Source organism: Trachemys scripta, chromosome 18 (genome assembly GCF_013100865.1).
Source record: "Trachemys scripta elegans isolate TJP31775 chromosome 18, CAS_Tse_1.0, whole genome shotgun sequence".
Lineage (NCBI taxonomy): Eukaryota > Metazoa > Chordata > Testudines > Emydidae > Trachemys > Trachemys scripta.
This window is the reverse complement of record NC_048315.1, coordinates 19,902,039-19,924,311: the sequence shown is the minus strand read 5'-3', so window position 1 is coordinate 19,924,311 and position 22,273 is coordinate 19,902,039. Positions and strand designations below refer to the sequence as shown.

The 22,273-nt window shown below is 39.9% G+C and overlaps 1 protein-coding gene across 3 annotated transcripts in view; it reads right to left on the bottom strand.

The window, feature by feature from the left end:
- Window positions 1-22,273, bottom strand: part of TAF15 (TATA-box binding protein associated factor 15) — a 31,190-nt gene that overhangs the window by 8,278 nt on the left and 639 nt on the right. For 2 of the 3 annotated variants that reach the window (XM_034752445.1, XM_034752446.1), the window contains exons 2-7: window positions 16,189-16,228; window positions 14,177-14,228; window positions 13,877-13,967; window positions 13,672-13,792; window positions 10,746-10,921; window positions 8,908-9,022 (exon numbers count right to left, since the gene is read on the bottom strand). In XM_034752445.1, coding sequence (XP_034608336.1) covers window positions 8,908-9,022; window positions 10,746-10,921; window positions 13,672-13,792; window positions 13,877-13,967; window positions 14,177-14,228; window positions 16,189-16,228 — 595 coding nt within the window. The remainder of the gene's footprint in view (window positions 1-8,907; window positions 9,023-10,745; window positions 10,922-13,671; window positions 13,793-13,876; window positions 13,968-14,176; window positions 14,229-16,188; window positions 16,229-22,273) is intronic. The other variant, XM_034752447.1, reaches the window with a different exon arrangement.

Genomic DNA, 22,273 nt, shown 5'->3' with positions numbered 1-22,273 from the left:
TTCATTCTGAAACCTGTGGCACAAAAGGTAGACCAAGTTAATAGCTTACACACACAGATTGCCAGGGAATGAGGGGAGTTTAGTTGTTGTGATGTCCCATTCCAAATGTAATGGAAGTAAAAGCTTGATATCTCCCACACTTATTCTATTTAATGTGTGGTTCATGGTATTGATATTTCCCACATTTAACATTAACAACTAAATCCAGGTGCAAGGATTAAAACACTCAATATTCAAGGCCCTTAGAAAAAGATCAACGGCATTTTTTAAGTTAACAGCCAGGCCTTTCAAAGATTATAAGACCACCTGCTTGCACACACCAGAAGTGTGTGAGAGAGTGCAGTTACCAGCAGTAAACTGGTAAATTCATTTTGGGAACTTTTATGCAGAGTAACTAAGATAAAGAGAGTACAAATAAAAATCCTCAACTAGCACTCCTTGCCTAACCCTTGGAGGTTCTGCCCTATAGCTCATGAAGCAGCCACTGCAGTAGTTTGCTTATCATTGGAGTTGATTAAAATCTGGAGGGACTCCTAATCTCTCAACTTGTCACGGTCCCAGTGTGGGACAAGAGCTCAAAATAAGGGACATTAGTAAAATAGGCTATGAAGCTTCAATATGGGATTCGTTTCTTTAGGATACCGTATATACATTTTCTGTTACAACAAATGTGAAGTCACGAACACAAGATGTAACTTACAATTTTTAAAAAAGTCAAACAAGTTTTCTGTGAATGATGATAAGTCTGTCTTAAAACAAGGGGCAGGATTTCATTAATCATTATGTAAGATAGCTTTAAAGACTCATTACTATACAAGGAAAACAACAGCTGTTATACCATGACAAAACCTTGCAGCAACTGCTGTTATATTTACATTCCTGGAATATTACTTTCAGCTAGGATCTATTTTAATAAACTTGCTGTTGATTTTCAAAGGTTATGTAGACACTAAGTTATTTGAAACACTCAATGGCAGACTTATTCATATGCAATTATATTCAGCTGCATGAAAGATAAAAATGTATGAATTCCGAACACTATTTACAGTAGCCTCTACTAAAGGATGGATAATTTTAAAGACTGATGATCAAACAAGAACAGTGATCACAAAAATTCTATTGCAAACACATGTCTGCCACCCACAATTCACTCCAACCCCTAAGAACTGACCACCTCGTACCCTTCTTATTAAACGTCAATTAAAAACTCTGCCCCATTGGCATATTAGCTCAGAACTAGGTACACTGATTTATAACGAATGAATCAGTCACACAAATTTTTGTCTTCAAACTCTGGATTCCATCCCCAGTTCACCAGGACTGCACGATTCAGAACATGCATTTTTTCTGGTTTGTAAATATACAACATGAAAGATGTAGATAGAGAAATAAAAGACACCTATTTACAGCAATCAAGAGGTTATAGAAAATAAATACTGACCAAGCTGGATACATAATGCCTGAAGCCACAGGCTGAAAGCATTACTACCCAACAGAGATCACTTTTTGCAACTTATAAACTGTTTATATTTTTACTATATTCTGCAAAAGTGTATTGTTGTCCCAATATGCTTCAGTGTTGGTTATTCTCCATTGTGTCTCATGTGACCAACTGAACTTATGTATCTGTATTAGTTAGATGGCAGACCTCTTGGATGAATGTGACCAATTTTCCTCTTTCACATGTACTGTAGTGTTATATTTTCCCACTCCTGAGATCATTGCGAATAGCTGCTGGGACCCAGGGACATAAACATCTTATTTCTCACCTTCCCAACATGAGTTTAGGTTTTGGTTTCTTAAGAAATAGAAGAGGTGCCTGGATATGGACCCAAAATCTGCACAAAGTGGGGGGAAATTCACAGAGACATGTTTGCCTCACATTTACCACGAAGACCTCAGAAAACAGTCTCAGCAAATGGATTGTTTGGCAATACATGGATGCAAAAGAATACACACCCCTGTCCTGGGGTGTGTGTACCATATAACTTGTATCACACTGTATACTGCCTTTTATATAGACTGAATATGACAGATAATCAGCTAGAGTTCTGGTTTTTAAAACATCCTTTAATCAGTCAGAAAACCAGCAAAAAATTCAGTCATATCACCAATACAAAAATTGAAATCCAGGCAGCCAAAGTGAATCCTAATCACCATTCACAATAATTAACCCTAAGGCCACAAAAATGCGGTCATTAGAAGGTTTTTCTTTTAAGCTGGTATCCACCCATCTTCATTTATTTTCAAACCTATTGGCATAGTCTGGTGTGACGTTACACTCCATATGTTTTTATGGAAATATGCTTATGAGTGTGAATATGATGCAACTGGAATATGCTTTATGCAAAAGCTCTCTTGTAAGGTATCATAACGAAGGTTATAAACTACTAAATATATTCCTCCTATTTGTACGCATGCACCATTCTTGTATCTGAAGCATAACTCTGAAGTCCTATTGTAATTATGCAAAGCGTGGGCCATTAATGGTGGTTTAGAACCTTGATGGCTCCCATTGACTAAGGACAATTGGTTGTAAATGGTTTATTTACCTGCAAGCCTTCCTGTGTAAGTGTGGGCCAAACCAGGAAGAATGAAGACTAAGGGTCTCAGTGTCATGTGACCATGTCACCCGATAATTAAATCCATCTTAAATCTGGTACTTTTCCATTTAGAAGGAGGGGTGGGGACCCACAGACACAAAAGATTCCCACCTTGTGCCAAAGTGCCAAAGCTATAAAAGGGGGTGGAGCAGGACAAAGTGGGCTGCCAGTCATAAGAAACCCCATACCACCTGAGATGTGTGCTGGAACTAACAAGGACTGTACCAGAGGAAAGGATTGGGCCCAAATTAGGAAGGAATCTAGTCTGTGAAAGAAGCTTATTGGAAAATCTTTGAGGGTGAGCTATTACCCGTAATCAGTTTCTTAATGTATTAGGCTTAGACTTGCGTGTTTTGTTTTATTTTGCTTTGTGACTTACTTTGTTCTATCTATTACTTGAAACCACTTAAATCCTACTTTTTGATACTTAATAAAATCACTTTTGTTTATTAATAAACCCAGAGTAAGTGATTAATGCTGGGGGAGCAAACAGCTGTGCATCTCTCTCTATCAGTGATATAGAATATCAGGGTTGGAAGGGACCTCAGGAGGTCATCTAGTCCAACCCCCTGCTCAAAGCAGGACCAACAAACAATTTACCTTGTATAAGCTTTCTACAGAGTCAAACCGATTTATTTGGTGTTTGGATCCCACTGGGAACTGGGTGCTAGAGATAGGTAGCCTGCTGAGCTGTTTTCAGTTGAATTTGCAGTTTTGGGGGCGTGGCCCAGACCCTGGGTCTGTGTTGCAGCAGGCTAGTGTGTCTGGCTCAACAAGGCAGGGTTCTGGAAGTCCCAGGCTGGCAGGGAAACCAGGCTCAGAAGAAATTTCAGCACATCAGGTGACAGTCCCAAGGGGGTCTCTATGACCAAACCTGTCACATCAGGAATAACAACTGCTAGAATCTTAGGAGTACAGGTATCACCAGTGTTCCCAAGATCATAAAGGTTACAGAGGAAAGGGATGCATGAACTGAGCATTAATCCTGGCTGAAGTAAGCAGCATCTTTCAGCTAAAATTCTTCAAATAGCTTTACGCCCTTTTATCAATGATGCACACTTGTATTGACTTTAGAGGGCTTCAAGCCATAAATGTTCCTTTCAAAGAGCAAAAAGCTGCAGATATTGGAACAAGTGGCATTAAAAGCCAAAGGCCAAATTCTGCCCTCTGATATGCACCTAGACGTCCCATTGAGCACAATGGGAGTTACATGCAAGGACGTATCTTTCTAAATATAACTGAAATGAGAACAGACTATTTAGCACAGCAATAAAGCCATAGATTTTGCTAACTATGGATTTTACTTCTATCAAGGTATTTTAAATTTGTGCTAGTATAAAGAAACACAGCTGCAGGAGGTGATCTACTTGAAAGTGTAATGTGGACACAAAGAGATGAGAAATGACTAGTGTTATCTAATGAAGTTCCACACGAACAGTTAAAAAGCTAGTTTATCATTTATTCACTGAATTCCATAAACCCGTGTTCCTGTTTATTTTCTTCCAAACTCTAAAGCCAGAACATGAACATACAGAAAGCTAATAATGTGACAATAATTCTAAACACTAATGGCAAGATAGCATAAGCCACTTTGGCTATACTACAATTTCTTGATATTAGATTAGGCTGCGTCCCCACACAAAGGAAACAAATATAACAAATAAGCAGCAATGCATAATTTTCACTTGTAATATAATAAACTTAAAATCAAGTTTAGATTTAATCACACACAACCAAGAAAATCTTATATTTAGCAGTGTGATAACTCAATGAGCGAGTGGAACAAATTCTGTTTTACACTGCACAAGAAGCTACGTGGGTGTAGCCCAATTTTCAGCATAATCCGAAGGCAGAACTTCACCCATTGAGTCCACAGATTCTGATACAAGGGGACAGAACAATTATGGTTGTTCCATGGACACTGCACTGATTGAGTGACTTTTTTCTGGATTTTTAGGTAGCCCCTCACACACACACACACACACACACACACACACACTTCCATAGCACCTTTCATCTAATGCGCTCAAGACACTTGGCAGAAAAGGATTAAGCACCACAACAACCTGTGAGACACGTTCTCTATTCTCCAGAGAGGAAAAGACGAAAAATAAGCTGGAGGCAGAGCCAAGAACAGAACTCAGGACTCCTTAGTCCTAGTGTTCTAACCATAAAAGAGTACAGAATGGGGGGAGGGGAGGGGAAAGGGCATATATAGAATAGTTACTGTGCGAGTGCCAGCATGACCTCGCCCTAAAAATCAGTGCATCTCAAGCTATAGCAGATGATTTTGTTTGGTTTCAGTTGTAAACTTTTTTTAAAAAGTGGGTTTATAGTATAGATTTAACATTTGTTCTTAGCTAAAGTGCGGCATACAGAGTCTCTGCAGTCTATTTTAAAAAACAACAAAAATGGAAGTTTGGATGGATTGTTATTTAGCATCTAAAGTTCCAAGAGATCCAGCTCAAAACCATTTTTAAAAATAAAAAAAGCAATTCTGAGACCACTGGTTACTTACCATGATGTGAGCATTGGGGGCAAAAGAACTACTGAATTTGATTATGGGTTACTGGATTTGAGCAGCAAAGGAAGTAAACTGAAGTCTGTAGGCACTAAGTAAGGTACATTTTTGGGAATCCCTGCACAGTATCTTGAAAGCAATTCATTCATTCATTCAGTGTCAGGACAATACTAAACATTTTAAGAAGCATCTATATTTTCAGCTACTTTTGTCCAAAATGCTTATGGAAACAATAAGTTCTCAAAAACGGTTTAAGAACAATCATTTGGTTTTGTCCCACACAAAAGCCGGGTATTGCACAAATACAGATATGACTCCACACCTAGCAATCCTCCCTTGTTTAAAAAAAAAAAAGCGCTAGCAAAGGAAGTCAGGGCAGTGCCAGCATAGGCACTAACTGTTGCTGGCATTTTAACGACTCTGTTGCTAATCATGGCTCACAGTAGGGTTGGACTAAGTCAGGGATAGTCAACAGGTGGACCATGGGCCAAATCTGGACCGCAAGACGCTTTTGAACAGACCCCAAAATATTTGTTTATTTATTATCATTATTTTTTTTTTATTATTATTTTCTCTGACGTCTGGACCTTGACTATACTCTGACCGAGAAATTCGGACCTGGACTAAGTGGTAAGAACACCCGTAGCTGGACCACCCTCCTGTCGCTGTTACCATCAAGGGAGCTAGAACATCTTTATGAACAGCTGATATGCAAAGGACATTAATCCATTGTAGTCTCAGATTAGCTAATGATTTCATGCAACATCCAGGAAAAGTGCAAAGAAGGTACTTCAGACAAATGGTACAGCATCATTAAAGAAACGTATTTAAATTATTTTTAAGTTGGAAATGTTTAGCGCAATCTAAGGGCTGGTCTAACTTTTTATTAAACCACTAACTGCAAATGTTTAAGCCTATATAGTTATAGCAGTACAAAAACTGTGTTTAGACAAGACTTTAGAGTTAAATATTTCCTGATATTACTGGAAATATATTTTAGTGTTACCATGTGCAACACTATCGCAGTCAAACACTGTGTAACAAATAATTATCAGAAGTAGCCTCAGCATATGTGCACAAGTTGCTTTTCGGTTTGGGCTGCCTTTTTTTTTTGGCAAATATTTTTCTCAGGACAAAGTGGGGATCTGTTACATTATTAAAGTTGTTCTCCTTCCACCACATTATTTTATGATTGCAAACAACTCAAGCTTTTGCTAGAACTTGGTCAAGAAGTGTTTGAATGTGGAGTAAAAATTGACCTTTTAGGAGTAGAAACCTTAGAACATAAGAACGGCAGTACTGGGTCAGACCAAAGGTCCATCTAGCCCAGTATCCTGTCTACCGACAGTGGTCAATGCCAGGTGCCCCAGAGGGAGTGAACCTAACAGGTAATGATCAAGTGATCTCTCTCCTGCCATCCAACTCCACCCTCTAACCAACAGAGTCTAGGGACACCATTCCTTACCCATCCTGTCTAATAGCCATTAATGGACTTAACCTCCATGAATTTATCCAGTTCTCTTTTAAACACTGTTATAGTCCTAGCCTTCACAACCTCCTCAGGCAAGGAGTTCCACAAGTTGACTGTGCGCTGTGTGAAGAAGAACTTCCTTTTATTTTGTTTTAATCAAAATAGAAGACAACTGCTTCTAAGCTGAAAAATTCTAGGACAAATTTTAGTTTGAGTCATTAAGTTTAAACATCATCAGTGTGCTGAACAGAGGAAGACAGTCATTAAAAATGGCTCCATTCCCCTCCCACTAATACATTCCTTCACATTTTTCAATCCTCATCCACACTCTCTTCCTTTCCTGAAAGTGCACATCAAGCAATGGGATCAACTATATTTACATGCCAACATGATTATTTACACATCTGTTGAAACAACTGTAATGGGGGAGTGGTTATTTATTTTCCTAGCTTCTGTTCCACCACCTTGCAAAACACAAGTTCGTTTTGAATGGACATAGTCTACCAGTTGTATGTCTTCTGAAACTTACTTTAAAATTTCTTCATTAAAAGAGGCTCAACTACAAAGCCAAAAAAAAAAAAATCTATTTTTATCATGGGAATTATAAGAGACCCTTACCCACAATAGTCTTAAAAACCTCAATTCTAACTGAAATTGAATATCTGAAGCGATTTTGCTGCCTGTGAGGCTTACACTGTACAAAAGCTGCCAATTATAAAGGAGCAGAGTTCACTCACTTCAAAGATCCACCTAAAATGAGCTTCTAGTAACTTTGATACCATGGCATATACCAAGTCAAAATATTCAGGATCCATATACACTATCAAATTGGTTACAATGAAGCATAATGTAGGACCAACCTAGTTACAACATGATTTGGACATTCCTATATGGATGGGAACAGAGTAAACCATGTTATAACCAGGTTAAATGACATGATCCCACTTTTATTTCAACTATGAGAAACACTAACAACTATTTTCATAATATAAGTGAGCCCTAACAGTCTAATATTACAAGAGAATCTATGGAAAGCATTCAACAAAATGTCCATTCAGAGAAATACCATATTTACATGTGAAAGGCAGTCCTACAACATTATGAGACATGGTTATTGTACTTAAACCTCAACTGCTCCCCCCCAAACAATACGATATCTACTTTTCGTTCCATCTCAGCGGACCTAGCACTAACTCAAAGCAGCCCAATGCGGCAGTGGAATGATGGTGTTAATAAGCAACAGTTCATAGGTTATTGGCAGCTTTAAATTTCTAGTTAACACTGTCTTGCTCTACAGCCACAGAATTGCAACCCAGAACTGTAGGTAGCGGGTATAAATTAACAGTTTCTTTGTATCTTTGCTAACTTTATATGTAGTCTGGGCAGTTTAAATGAATTTTAAAACAAAGACCCCCAATCCTGCAAATTTATGCACGAGCACGAACGCTATACATATATATAGTTATGCATGTTCATAAGTCTGTCTTTGTAGGATCAGGGCCTAAGTCAGCTGTACAAACATTTACAGTAAGTACAAAAACCCGACGTCTAGTAAAGGCAAATAAACTGAATTAGAAGGCCATCATCGTTTTAGTTTTATAGCTAGAACAGGCACAGAAAAATGTAGCTAAGCTGTTGAATTCCTTCAGGTTCATGTTTGTTTATTCAGTCACTACTTCCAAGGAAATATTGGGGGAAAAAGTAGTCAAGATTAAGTAATCTTGTCTCGTTAACCTTCTTTAATAAAGCAGAAAGACTATTAGCCAAACCTTGCATATCGTCTAATAATAATACTGGCCTTCTTTGTAAAGCACACTAAAATCTATTGATATAAAGCACTATACAAGATCTAGGTGATATTACTATAATAAGTCACCATACACGGAACATACTTTCCTGCCAGAGGGTTATCTGCCATTAGGCTACAGAACCTTGGCTTTAAATTCTATTTTTGAGCCTCTTTTTTTTTTAAAGGCATCTAGAAAGAATCTTGGTTTATAGCATGTAAAATACTTGACTTCAAAGAGTGGTCTCTTTGAGAAGCCTTGTATCACATCCATTAAATATAAAATGTAGCCAAGTGTCTTTATGATCATCACTCTAAGTCTTGTCCTATTCCAATATAAGTAATATTCCTTGGGCTAAATCTTTGGTATTTCAGTGCAGGCTGATCAGTGTACTTTTAGAAAGAATTACCTTCAGTTTTCTGTGCTCAAAGATCTGAATTGTGTTCGCTTAAACACGGAAACCAAAGCAGCTAAATAGCAAGCTATTACAAATACATTTGCAGGTATTGGGATTAAATCACTTACGTTAATCCAGACATATGACCTCTTCCATCCATTTCATATCCCCCTCTACCTCCTCCCTGTGAACCGCCGTATCCTCTATTATCTTCTCCATACCTACTCTTTTCACGTCGACCATCTAGAGAACCACAAAGTATGTGTAAATTGCACTGCAAGTTTATACTAAACCCATTGCTTAAATTTGCTAGGTAAAAATAAATAAGACTTCCATGTTTTAAACTCTTTTCTTGCATCTGTTCCACACAATCACAAGGCCTAAACCAAGTTCTGGTTTATCTCCCTAGATTACTAGGGGACATGATATTCCTTACAATGTGGATACCACCATATTCTGGTATATCACATTTTGCAGAAAATAAACCCATAGTGCCTAAAATCCCAGCTGAGTTTCTCCTACCCTGAAAAAGACAGACATGTACGTAGTTTGGTTAAAGGTTACGTTTTAATCTTCACATCACTTGTTTGTCAAGACAGAAGCGGAGACATTGGTGCTGTGATAAGTAAAGCCGATCAGACCATTGTCCAGGGAGGTAAAGACTGATTCCAAGGTGCCTAGCGCCTGTGCATATGGAGATATTTCTTCCCTCCACTTCCCAGTAACCCTCCAATACAGGCAGGCAAATAAGAGCACAAGCCCTGGAATATGGAACCAGTGATAGTTAGCTCCGGCCCTGCAGCTTTCCTGATACCACTGAAGGAGCGAGAAAGCCTTTTCCCCCCTCAAGTCTCCCACTCTTTCTGCCTTTACTCCACTGCAAAGTCTCTTATTCTCCTCCTCCCCCCATGCTGCTTCAGACTCACCACCTCGTTTCACTCCCCACTTGTGGTTAGTCTGGAAAAGAGTGGAATGAAGAAGAGAACCTGCAGTGACAGCCACCAGGGCAGAAGGATGTAACTAAACTGCTGCACGCTGATCGGAGAACGTAAACCGAGGGAGCAAAAACCTCGGGGAACTACAGGCTCCGTTTCCTTAGCAGCTTTGACAAAGTGGCAGAACTTGAACAGGCACAGCTTCCGTTTCATGGATTCTGCCCATAGGAGTCCGCTCCCTTTCAGAGCTCCTCTCTTTTTCAAACATACTTTAAGGAATGTTTCTCGTCCCTCCTGTCCTTACATGCAGGGAAAGTCATTTCATCTGCCCGTCAACTCCCTGTACAGAGCTTTGATCTCCTATGCACACAGCCAGACCTCCACATCCAGCCAGTCTTAACAAGGAAGTGACACAGGGGCAGGAAATTTACAATCTCTCTAAATATCTTCATTTTTTCCCTCAAAAGGCAACTGTGCTCCTAGACACTGGAAAGGATGGAAAGCCTTTCTGGTGGGACTCACCCTTGTAGACATTCACTTCCCTCCCTCCTCTTAAAAATATAATACTCCCAATGAAAGAAACAACAGGGGGGCTGAAAAAGGGCATGCCAATCACCTGTTAGTGTTTAATTTAACTAAGGCAGCTACCGGCTTGGGATGAAGATTCTTATAACATTAGTGTTGATCACCCTCAAACCCAAAGTGAAAACCTTTCTTCCCCCACATAAGGAAGAAAAAGGTGAAAAAAAAGTTTCAGGGATCAGAAAATAATTATCAAAAGGTGCCAAAAAATCACGCATACTTGTGGACACAATTTTTGCCCCCACCAAGTCATGTGTAGTTAGTAAGAGTTCTCCATCCTGCTACAAGAAACACTCACCAAATTGGAGAAAAAGGCTTTCACTGCTTTCCACCTCCCCCCAAATAATAATCTGTATGCAGCAACCCAGAATGTTTCATATCACAAAACAGAACCAAGTTCTTCAATTTAACTTGGCTAAAGATTGCTACGCTCATTCTGCACGCTCTACCTTGCGTGTTGTGACTGAAGCTTTCCTTTTGCTGTGATTGATAGGATTTCTGATGCTGACCATATGAACCTTGTTGCTGGTCATAGCTTGACTGCTGGTCATATGAGCCCTGCTGCTGGCCATAGTCTGACTGCTGGTCATAACTTGACTTGGGTTCATATGAAGAGGCTCTTCCTCTGAAAATAAAGAGGAACAACAATTAATTATTAGACAGTAAACAGAGTTTATATTCCCAGTATAGAGAGAGAAGAATAATGGCTACAAATGCATAATGATTCTAGTCAGACTTCAGGACTCAAAAAAACACCACACCTTTATTTATACAGAAATATTACACTGTTTGACCCGGCTAGGTGTGGCTTCAAATACAGGGGAGCAGAAAGATGTGTATTATCATCACTATCAAAGCCATCATCTGTTTAACAGCAGAAACAAACCAACAGAAAATGCTAACATGATAGGAAACATGGGTTTTATTTTATTGTTTTCTATTGATAATTTTAGCAATCAGTGAAAATCCAGACCGCTAATGCAAGGACTGTTCCCTCCTGGTTTATACCTACTTCCACAAAGATTCTGGACCAAATTCAGCCATAGAGTAACTCCAACAAAATCAAGAGTTACACCAAGGATGAATTTGGTCCTCCATGCTATTCGGGATAAGAAGATTGAATCCAGATGCTTTCCCAAAGAAAGACAAAGTAAATTGTATCAAATATGAAGTTCTAGCTATAAAATTTCCCAAACTCTGAAAAGCCATTCTTCCAGAAAACATCTGGGAGGACATTTGGGGGGGGCGGGATAGCTCATTGGTTTGAGCATTGGCCTGCTAAACCCAGGGTTGTGAGTTCAATCCTTGAGGGGGCCACTTTGGGATCTGGGGCAAAATCCCTTGGCCCTGCTAGTGAAGGCAGGGGGCTGGACTCAATGACCTTTCAAGGTCCCTTCCAGTTCTAGGAGATAAATAAATTAATGGAGATATCCTATTTTTATTTATCTGGGTACAAATGGGCAACAAATTGTATAAGATACCTGGGGATTCAAATCTAAAACACCCTAGAAGAGCTCTACGATTGAAATGTCAAACCACTATTTCAGCAAATTAAAGAAGAAGATCTGGAGTGTTGAGGGCAGTATGCAATTTCTTAGTTGGGAAGAAGAGCCACAGTCAAATAAGTATTTTGCAAAGGATCTCTTTCTTCTTTCAAAATCTTCTTATAGTCCTCCCAGATAAAACTGTAGCAGAAATACCCTGGATGATGTTAGAAGTGTATACGGAATAAAAAAAGACCAAGAGTGAGTGCAAATACTGTGTACAGAACCATTACACAGCAAGCTCAAAGCAGTAGCAGATTAGAGGTGCTCTAACCCAGACAACAGTGGGTCTTTACTGAAGAAGACAATTGTGGCAGTGTAAATACTGCTAGGCTACCATTGATTAATACAAAATTCACATCCTCCAGAAAGGTATACCCATCCTTTAGCAAAGGCTACTCTATGGAGTTTGGAATAGAACTAGAGAGAAGTTATTTTCCCTTGTCAACTATACCCATTACAAATAATCCAGCTCTTAACCCATATCATGAACCAGAGAACGTTAAAGACTGGGAGAGCCATTGAAATACCTACAGTTGACCAGCTATTCAATACAGAAAACAGCACACTTGTCCAATTTTTTTTGGACAATTAATATTTGACAGACATACCTAGTCTATTAAATACGTGTAATCAGAGATTTCAAATCGCTTTAATTAAAAAAAAAAAAATCACTAGAAACATGTTCAAGCAGGCTTGAATGGTGGTGTTATAATGCTCACTAATATGGGAACACCCTGGTAACCAGAGAACTCTGAGGAGTATATTATTTGTATAGTGTCTCCTTAAACAAAAGGTTTCAGAGTAGCAGCCGTGTTAGTCTGTATCCGCAAANTGACCTTTCGTTTAAGGAAAAAAACCAGGAGTACTTGTGGCACCTTAGAGACTAACAAATTTATTAGAGCATAAGCTTTCGTGGACTACAGCCCACTTCTTCTATATATCTCCTCAATATATGTTCCATTCTATATGCATCCGAAGAAGAAGTGGGCTGTAGTCCACGAAAGCTTATGCTCTAATAAATTTGTTAGTCTCTAAGGTGCCACAAGTACTCCTGGTTTTTTTCCTTAAACGAAAGGTCAGCTTTAATTGTTTTGTTTTTTATATTTACACATGAAAGATTTGCAAACCTGTTAAAACTTCCTAAATAAATAAACGAACAGTAGTTAAACAACAACAACAAAGATGGTCTTTATCCACTTCATGATTGCTAAAGCTTCCTGCTGTTGAGACAAACATCAGACCCCTACTGTAGTTTGCTTTCCTCATCTTATTCCTAAATCAAGCCTGGCTGAACAGAAAAAAAACAGCAGAAAATTGGCATTTAAAGTCTTCAGTTGTCAAATATCTAGATTGTCCTACAGTGTCCTGGCACCAAATTGGTTTACATACAATTCTGTAGTCAAGCATTTGTATCTGTGACTATAAGACTAGTGACTCCTTCCACTTCTAGAGGAGTCATGCAAAGTATCTTACAGTGAAAGTAGGTGGCCTTTAAGAAAGTCAAATACCTCAAATGTCTATTGATGTTCTATTTCGATCATACTGTATTGGTAAATAACCTTTAAATTAAACACTATCCATGGCATCAACAATATAAGCAATAAGGAAGCCACAGAAATCAGGACAGAGAATGGTTAGAACAGACAATTGCTAGTATGACTGTTTAATCCATTTATCAGAAAATTACATTTTCATTTAAAGTTTCCAGAGCTGGGAGTTGGAGGATGTGCTTAAAGGTTGCTCTAGTAAGTGTCCTAATATAGCTACCTAACAAGGTATCTCTGGCAGACAGTGCTTGAAACTTACATGGTTAACTTTGTTTCCTTACCCTCCAGATGATTCTTTTTGTTGTTCCTGATTGCCATAAGACGGTTGGCCATATGAGCTCTGATTCTTATTTTCATAACCAGATCCTCCGCTATATCCTTGTTGTGAAGTTTGTCCATAACCTGAAAATTGAATGGGGGTATTTTTTACATAATCAAACCATGAATATTTATTTACTAGACAGTAAATTCAGCAAGCTAGCCAACCTGTTTGACTTTGTCCATAGTTCCCTTGATAACTTCCATAGTTCTGTCCATAGGAGGAACTCTCTCCACTCTGCCCATAGCCAGAATAACCCTGTAATTTAGAGAAAGATTTCAAGCGGAGGTAAGATCCACTAAAGGAAATAATGTCTTTCCTTGTCTAGACTGGGGCAGCTCTATTCCACTGATGACTGATATTGGGCTATATCTTAATGCAGACAAGTCAACCCAACAATCATCTCTTACTCAGAAAAAATAAAAAAAATAAAAAAATTGAGAAGCACAAATTGTATTTCAATCTACCTGTGGTGCTTGTCCATAATTTTGATTGCCTTGACTGCCATATGATGAATAGCTGTAAAATACAGATGTTTTCAAATAAACTTGTATCGAGTATTAGATTAAAAAAAATACGAAGTATATAGTAAACTATGCTATGTAAACTGCAAGTTTCTTGTACTTACTGTGATTTGGGAATATTTCTAATTTAAATTTTGTCATTTATGTATTTAACCTATGTGTCTACAGTGATAAGCAGATTAGAAATGCAGAGATAAAATAATAGTTGACTAAGATGAAAGATTTGGTAGACAAAAGCTGGAGAATTTAAACTCAGATTCTGTTTCAAGTATAGATTTTAGGGTATAGGGTATACCCTATAATGAAAATGAATCCAAATTATTCAAAATGAAAGAACACTTAAAAAGGTCAAATACCAAAACGCACAAAGCATACTAACAGATTTTAAGTCAGTTGCCTTTAAATCAGGGCCAACTCCAGCTTTTTTGCCACCCTGAGCAGCAAAGCAAGAAAAAAAATAAAAAATGAAGCCGCGATCGGCGGTACTTCGGTGGCAGCTCTACCGCGCCGCTTCATTCTTTGGTGGTAATTCGGTGGCAGGTCCTTCGCTCCACGAGGGACTGAGGGACCCGCCGCCGAAGACCCGGACTTGCCGCCCCTTTCCATTGGCCGCCACAAGCACCTGCTTCCTTCGCTGGTGCCTGGAGCCAGCTCTGCTTTTAATCTAGTTCTGTTCCTATGATAATCTGCTGAGGAGTCTAACAATATTGTAGCTCATCCTCATGAAAAACTGCACCAGCTTCAGACTACATTTACTTGATACTGTCCCATTTTACTGAATCCATCATGAACTTCACAGAAAAGTTATGAACTAAAATAAGGTACTGTTCAGCTGTGTAAAACATACATCGCTATGACCTATTTAACCATATGTTAATGTACACAGTCGTATTGTAGACACTTCCACTAAAACAGTCAGGTGTAGCCAGGATTTTAATACTTTTATAAAGGGATACTATTATAGATAATATCTTTTTCACAATTCAGATTATAATACTGCATAAATTCCAGAATTAAGTTAATTTCTGCAAACGTGCATAAACCCAGTTGTAGTCCATTTTTCCAATTTTAATACAACACTTTTAAATATCAACTTCACATGGTGAAAACCAGATTTAGGCCGATATCCTGTTATTGGATCTACATGAAGAGCCCCAGCAAATTCACTGGAACTGTGTATGGGCATAAAGGTCTGCCTGTGTAGATCCAATTGTAAAAGTGTGGTTTTAGTGTTCTAACACACAAGCCAGCTATTGTATTTACACTCGATGTGCAGCAGAGAGCCAAATCTCTACAATTGGTTAGAAGAGGCATTCTGGGAATGAAAGAGCTTAAGAGAGCCACTTGTCCAATAACAAACACATACAGGTGATTGTGAAGCAGCCCTCTAAATTTAAAATGCACGGGAAAGGTTGTCACATGGAAAACACCTGTGGCTATTTTATGAATCAGTTTTTAAATGTTCTTAGCTATGAATTTATTAATTTCAGGGAGCACAAAGGTAGGTTTTACGTTCTTTCAACTAGTTTTGGGAAGAAAATTTACCTCACTTGACACTTCTGACTACCTATTTTGCCCAAAGTCTTACTACTTACCATATCTCTGACTACCCCACAAACACCTTAAGAAAGTAACAAAAAGAAAAAATACTTGTGTATATTTATGGACTCATCCACACACATTCAAAAGTACTTCATATGTTAGGTTTAGGTCAAAGTGACAGTGGCTATTTACTTTCTTTCCCTAATGAATATTTGTAACAGAATGTAAATTCTTGTAGGACATCTTAATAAGGGTGCTTGCGTGACAAACTCTGTGCCTGAAACTCCCTGAGAATGTACCACCACATCAGGCCCACAAGGTATCAAATCTCACGAGGGGAATGCTGAATTCACCCACTATTTTTTGCAGACCCATACAACAATTGGCAGCATTAAAAAAAAAGGCACACATACCTCTGCTGCTGGCCCCCAGATTGACTGTAACTTCCAGAATCTATTTAAAAAGACATATATATATTTTTAGTAAGCAGCACTGAGCACTTCCGATTCACCCAAATGAGACCTCAACTCTAGGGCACCTAGGTAAGGACCAGGGCCGGCTCCAGCATTTCTGCCGCCCCAAGCAAAAAAAAAAAAGCAGTTCAGCGGCAGGTCCTTCACTCCTAGAGGCAGTGAGGGACCTGCCGCCCCCGAATTGCCGCAGGTGCTGCCCCTCTCCCTTGGCCGCCCCAAGCACCTGCTTGTTAAGCTGGTGCCTGGAGCTGGCCCTGGTAAGGACTGACAAGAAAAAGTCTCATAACTAGAGTCAAGATGGTAAGAACCAAAAGGCAGAAGTTAACGGTTAATCCAGAATTTCTTCTAAGTCACTTATAGATTTTTCAATGAATTCAAAGAAATGAGTTCTACATAAAAAAAGTCAACCTATGCATGCATTATATGTTTCTTACAGTTTTTAGAGTAGTCAAAAGGGACAATCACCAAAACAGCAATGTGTCAAACTGAAGTCATTAAAGGACATCAACTTTAAAAACAGACATTTCTTTGAAAATCTTTTATCTATTACTTTCAGAAGTAGCTCTTAAAATTATTGTAAATGAAAGAATAAAATTATTTTCTCGGGTTATTTTGTGCATTTGACAGCATTTATCAGTTTAGCTAATTTCCTTGTATAGTCAGACAGTTTCTCCTTTTGTCTGCCAGACAAAATCATTTTTTAAAATCTGTTTGTAAAACAAAACTAAGAGTGGAACTCAGGCAAGTGCAGTACTCATAACTACCTTCACCTTTGTCGCTTTTTACTTTCACCTTACTTTTTGAAATACAGATTTTACTTTGATGACACCACTTTAAGTCTCAAGGATTGCATGACTGATTAATAGGCACCCTCTGATGGCTAGAGAATGCAATACCATTATCAATTAAGAGTACACCATAAATATCTTAAAATAAAGAAATCAGGCAAAGCCAAATCTGTCAGTTTTATCTGATGTCCATTTTAAGACAATGGGTTATGTTAGAGAGCTTTTCTTGGAAAAGGAGCTGAGGGTAAGGTGGAATTTGGGGGGAGCATTAATGGAAAGAAAGGCCTCCCTCCACTCCATGTCATTCCCCTGCCTTTTGACAGTGGCAGGAAAATTATAATCACCAGCACAAGCCAGACAGAAACCCCAGTTTTGGTTGTTCATTTACAAAGGATGCAAGTTGTCCGAACAAAGGTTAAGACTTTACTACTCTACCTCCAAATGATGGAATCTTTCTGATAGCAGGCAAACAGATTCAGACAGCGCAAGTACATTAAAAGAATGTGGATTTTGAGAGACAAATCTCAGAACCATGGTAAATTAAACCTGTACTTTGTAAGACATCTTAATAAGGGCCCTGAGCAGCAAACTCTGTACCTGAACGTCCCCATTAATATACTATTATCACATCAGGTCTATGAATCTAGACTTTAAAAGCTATCAGAGCACAACGTTAGGGTGAGCATGCCCATTGCCTAGGTATCAGGGATTTAATATTTTGAAGTGTGAATTGCCTTTCCCTTATAGATTAGGCCTACCATACTCCTCTACAACAGTTACGGATAAAGGCAGATTTCCTTGGCTTTTTACATTTTAATGGCTGATACCATTTACAATGAGTGATGTCAAAAACTCTTGATAGACCTGGGAAAATGGTATCTGTTAGAGCAGTGGTGGGCAACCTGCAGCCCATCAGGGTAATCTGATTGCAAACTGCAAGATATTTTGCTGACATTGACCGTGCGCAGGCATGGTCCCCTGCAACTCCCAGTGGCCGCGGTTCACCGTTCCTGGCCAATGGGAGCTGCGGGGGGCAGCAGGGACATGATGGCCGCCACTTCCCGCAGATCCCTTCGGCCGGGAATGGCAAACCGCAGCCACTGGGAGCTGCGGGGGGCTGTGCCTGTGCATGGTCAACGTCAGCAAAATATCTCTCAGCCCACAATCAGATTACCCTGACGGGCTGCCCACCACTGTGTTAGAGACTGAACTTTACAAGTCATCTACATATGTCACTTAGCCATTGCCATGCCAACTCTGGTCCCTTTAGACCCTACACTACCAGTCACAACCAAAATTCTAACAATTTGTGTAATTACTTTTTTTAAGTATTTCCTCAATTCACCTGCAATCCAATCCAAATTTAAGTCTCCAGAGATGAAAAATTTGAACATAACCATGGTTTGTGTGTGTGTGTGTGTGTGTATATAAATAAATCTATTTATATCACCCTACACAGCCAAGCCTACTTTCACAGTCCACTATTAACTTTTGGTGATCTCACTCCAGCTCTCTCCTTCATCTATCCAGGCTCACACCTCTCTCTCTTCTCTTGGATGGCCTGTCTCCGCAAACTTAGTATGTCAAAAACTGAACTCATCTGACCTCTCTAACCATCTCTACTATCCTTGACTCTCAAGAACACAAGCTTGTTTTTAATCTTTGACTCTTTGTTTCCCTTTTTGACTCACATTGGATCTTGACAAATATTGTTGCTTCTCACTCTAAAAAGTTGCTAAAATCTGTCTCTTATCTCGGTCACCATTAGTCAAACTGTGGATTCATTCCATGATTCTTTCACCTGGAGTACTGTGACCTCCTCTTTTCCAGCCTCCCTCTCTCTCACCACTTCATTCTCAACAACACATTGGAGATCAAATTATATCCATTCCTGCCACTCTAACCACTTCTCCCCCTTCCATCCAACAAAAGCCTTCCCTGCACATTCCACTGTCCTCACTTTCAAGATGCAACACAATCCCTCCCAGCAGCCTACATCTCAGTTACTTCTCCCTGCTCTCCTCATGTGACACACACCGTGCATACTCTTTTCACTTTGTCACTCCTTTTCTACTTCACTCCCACCTTCCTGTCATGTCATTGTTCATATTCTGCCTACACTATTTTTCCAAATCCATTTTTTTTACTAGCTCTCCACTGCTGACCTCTCAGTGATGTCTATTCCTTCTCTTTTGCCCTCCCTTATTCTCAATTTCAAAAAAGTTCGTACTTAAGTTTTCCATGAAAAATATAATAATTTATGTACATTTGTTATAAACCTAGCCCCTCCCTTCACCTTGTCTAATTAAGGACCCAATCCTGCCAATATTTACATAAGTGCTTAATTGTAAAGCCACATGCAAGTCTTGGCAAGATCAGGGCCTTACCCTGTAAGCTACTCAGGGCGGGAACTTCTAAAAAGCACCACACAAAGGCAATAAATATTTTCAAATGGTAGTATCACATTTCAGGCTTTGTAAAAACAATAATTTACTAAAACCTGAGATCAACAGAGATTTTACAGGTTCTAAAATTGAAACAAAAGAGGAGTTGGATTTAAACATTCCCTTTTTGTTTGCAACCAATGTATGCCAGCACATAAGGGCTGGAAAACAAGACAAACTGACCTAAATCAGCAAAAAACAACAAGGAGTCCTTGTGGCACCTTAGAGACTAACAAATTTATCTGGGCATAAGCTTTTGTGGGCTATAACCCACTTCATCTGATGCATGGAGTGGAAAATACAGTAGGCAGGTATAAATACACAGCACACCTACCAAGTGGGGGGGGGGGTCTGTGCTAATGAGGCCAATTCAATTAGAGTGGATGTGGCCCATTGCCAACAATTGACAAGAAGGGGTGAATATCAGAGGGAAAATTATTTTTTGTAGTGACCCAGCTACTCCCAGTCGTTATTCAAGCCTAATTTGATGGTGTCAAGTTTGCAAATTAAGAAATATGCCCAAATAAATTTGTTAGTCTCTAAGGTGTCACAAGGACTCCTTGCTTTTGCTGATACTGACTAACAGCGCTACCCCTCTGAAACCTGTGCCCTAAATCAGAGTGAAATTCACATGTTTATTTTCTTGTCCAAGCTGACAAATGCAAAAGGGAAACAATCACTACAAAAGTGAAGATTAAAACTATTTTTTTTTTTAAATTGAATTAATGATCTCAGAGGTTACTATTAAACAGGTAAGGGTATTTTTAATACATTTTTAACCTGAACGTCTAACCGCTTTCATGAGATATCAGTTTCAAAATGAACTGAAGCACTGAACCAAAGAGCAACATATCAGTTAAGAATGTAGCCAGCTTTAAGTTATTAACTTGTCCTTTATTCTTCTAATTTCTCACTTGTGACCTTCTGCCGAAGTGGGACTTTTCCAAAAAGTCTGAGGGTAACTGGACAAGGAGTATGTAAGATAAGAGAATACATAAAAAACAGAGGTATTTTTATATGCTTTTTCTAATGTTTTGAGTGTCCTTTTTTTACACTGAACACAAATAGAAATAGACATACTGGGTGAGACCAATGGTCCATCTAGCCCCATACCCTCTCTCTGATAGTGGCCAGTGCCAGAGGCTTCAGAGGGAATGAACAGAACAGAGAAAGTTTGAATGATCCAAACCCTGTGATCCAGTCCCGGCTTCTGGCAGTCAGAGGTTTTAGGGACACCTGGAGCACGGGGTTGCGTCCCTGACCATCTTGGCTAATAACTACTGATGGACCTATCCTCCATAAACTTAACTGATTAGTCTACAAATTTCATATGTGGTTTATTTTGATAGGCTTAATAGGTACTAATATTTGAGTATTTTTGGAGAGTTTAGATGGTTATTTTGGGAGTTACTGTATATGCTATTTTTTTTAAAACCTGTAAGAAGTCCCCAGTAAAGCAGCCCCCTCAGCAGTTTTTCTTGAATTCAAGTTACTTGCATTATTAGCATCTGAGACAGCTCTGCCTCTAAATTTTATCTTTTTATAAAAAGAATTGTGAGTTTGAGCAACACAGTGTGGAAAAAATGGAAAAACCTATTCTCAAATTCCAAATTGTTAAACCCTTTGGGGCGTGGGGAGAAAACTTCTACAATTTTACTGCCAAGTCTCACTCAATGGGAAGGAGACCAATCTCATTCTCAATTGATTTTTAGGCTGCTTTTGAAATCTTTTCTTTATGGTGAAAGACTATCTTCTGTGCATTTCCACGAGACCCTTCACATCTCATGCCTTTCTTATCCATTCTCTAGCATCCAAAATGTCACAGCCTGAGACAGCACTGTAACAGCTCAACCCTGACAAAACAAGGCTGCCCCTCGGAAGCACCTGCAACTACAGAACTTCTATCTTCGCCCTCAACTGCCATTGCTGCAGAGCTTAAAATAGGTTTCGTTTTTATAATCAAGCAAAATCAGCGATGTTTTATTTTCATATCGTCTCCCCACCCCCACAGCCCTCCATCTACAATCCATTCTAGGTACCATGGAGCCTGTGACTTCGGGACGCTTTCCCAAGGTATCAGTACCAGAAGTCGGAGACATTTGCATGTTGACAGAGGCAAAGGGACTGGTGTGTTCTCAAGGAAGCCCCATGGAGATTATGGGCCAGTTAATGCTGTGACAGCGCAGCCTCTACTCCCCACCCCATCTAGGAAGAGCCTCAATCCCTTGAGGCAGGTGCTCTTTTTAAATCAGGGGGCAGAGGGTGTAAAGGCCCCTCTCTCAGCTTTCTGCTGGGGAGGGAGAAAAGGCGACAGACCCTTGGGCTATGTGGATGTGCTTGCAGGCCCGCAGAAAGCGAGGTGCCAGGGTCACCCGGTCACAATCCGAGCTAGAAGCGGGAGCGGTTTCCACCCTGTTCCGGTGAGTGCCAGGAACCACACAACCCCCAGGGTCACCCTCACAGCCACTGAGAAGGGACATACGCCTTCAAGTGCTGCGTTGTCACTCCCCGAAGGGCGCCCGGGGCCTAGCCCAACGAGGGCACATAAGGGGGCCCCGGCTCACCCCCATGGGGCCCCCACCCCCTGAATGGGAGACAGGAGCCCCCATGAGAACAGGGACCCGCCCCATGACCACGCTCCCCCCGAGAGGAGAGAGGCAACCCCCCCGACACAGGGGGGCCGGGCTGCCCCCAACGCTCCCCCCGAGGGGAGAGAGGCAACCCCCCCGACACAGGGGGGCCGGGCTGCCCCCAACGCTCCCCCCGAGGGGAGAGAGGCAACCCCCCCGACAC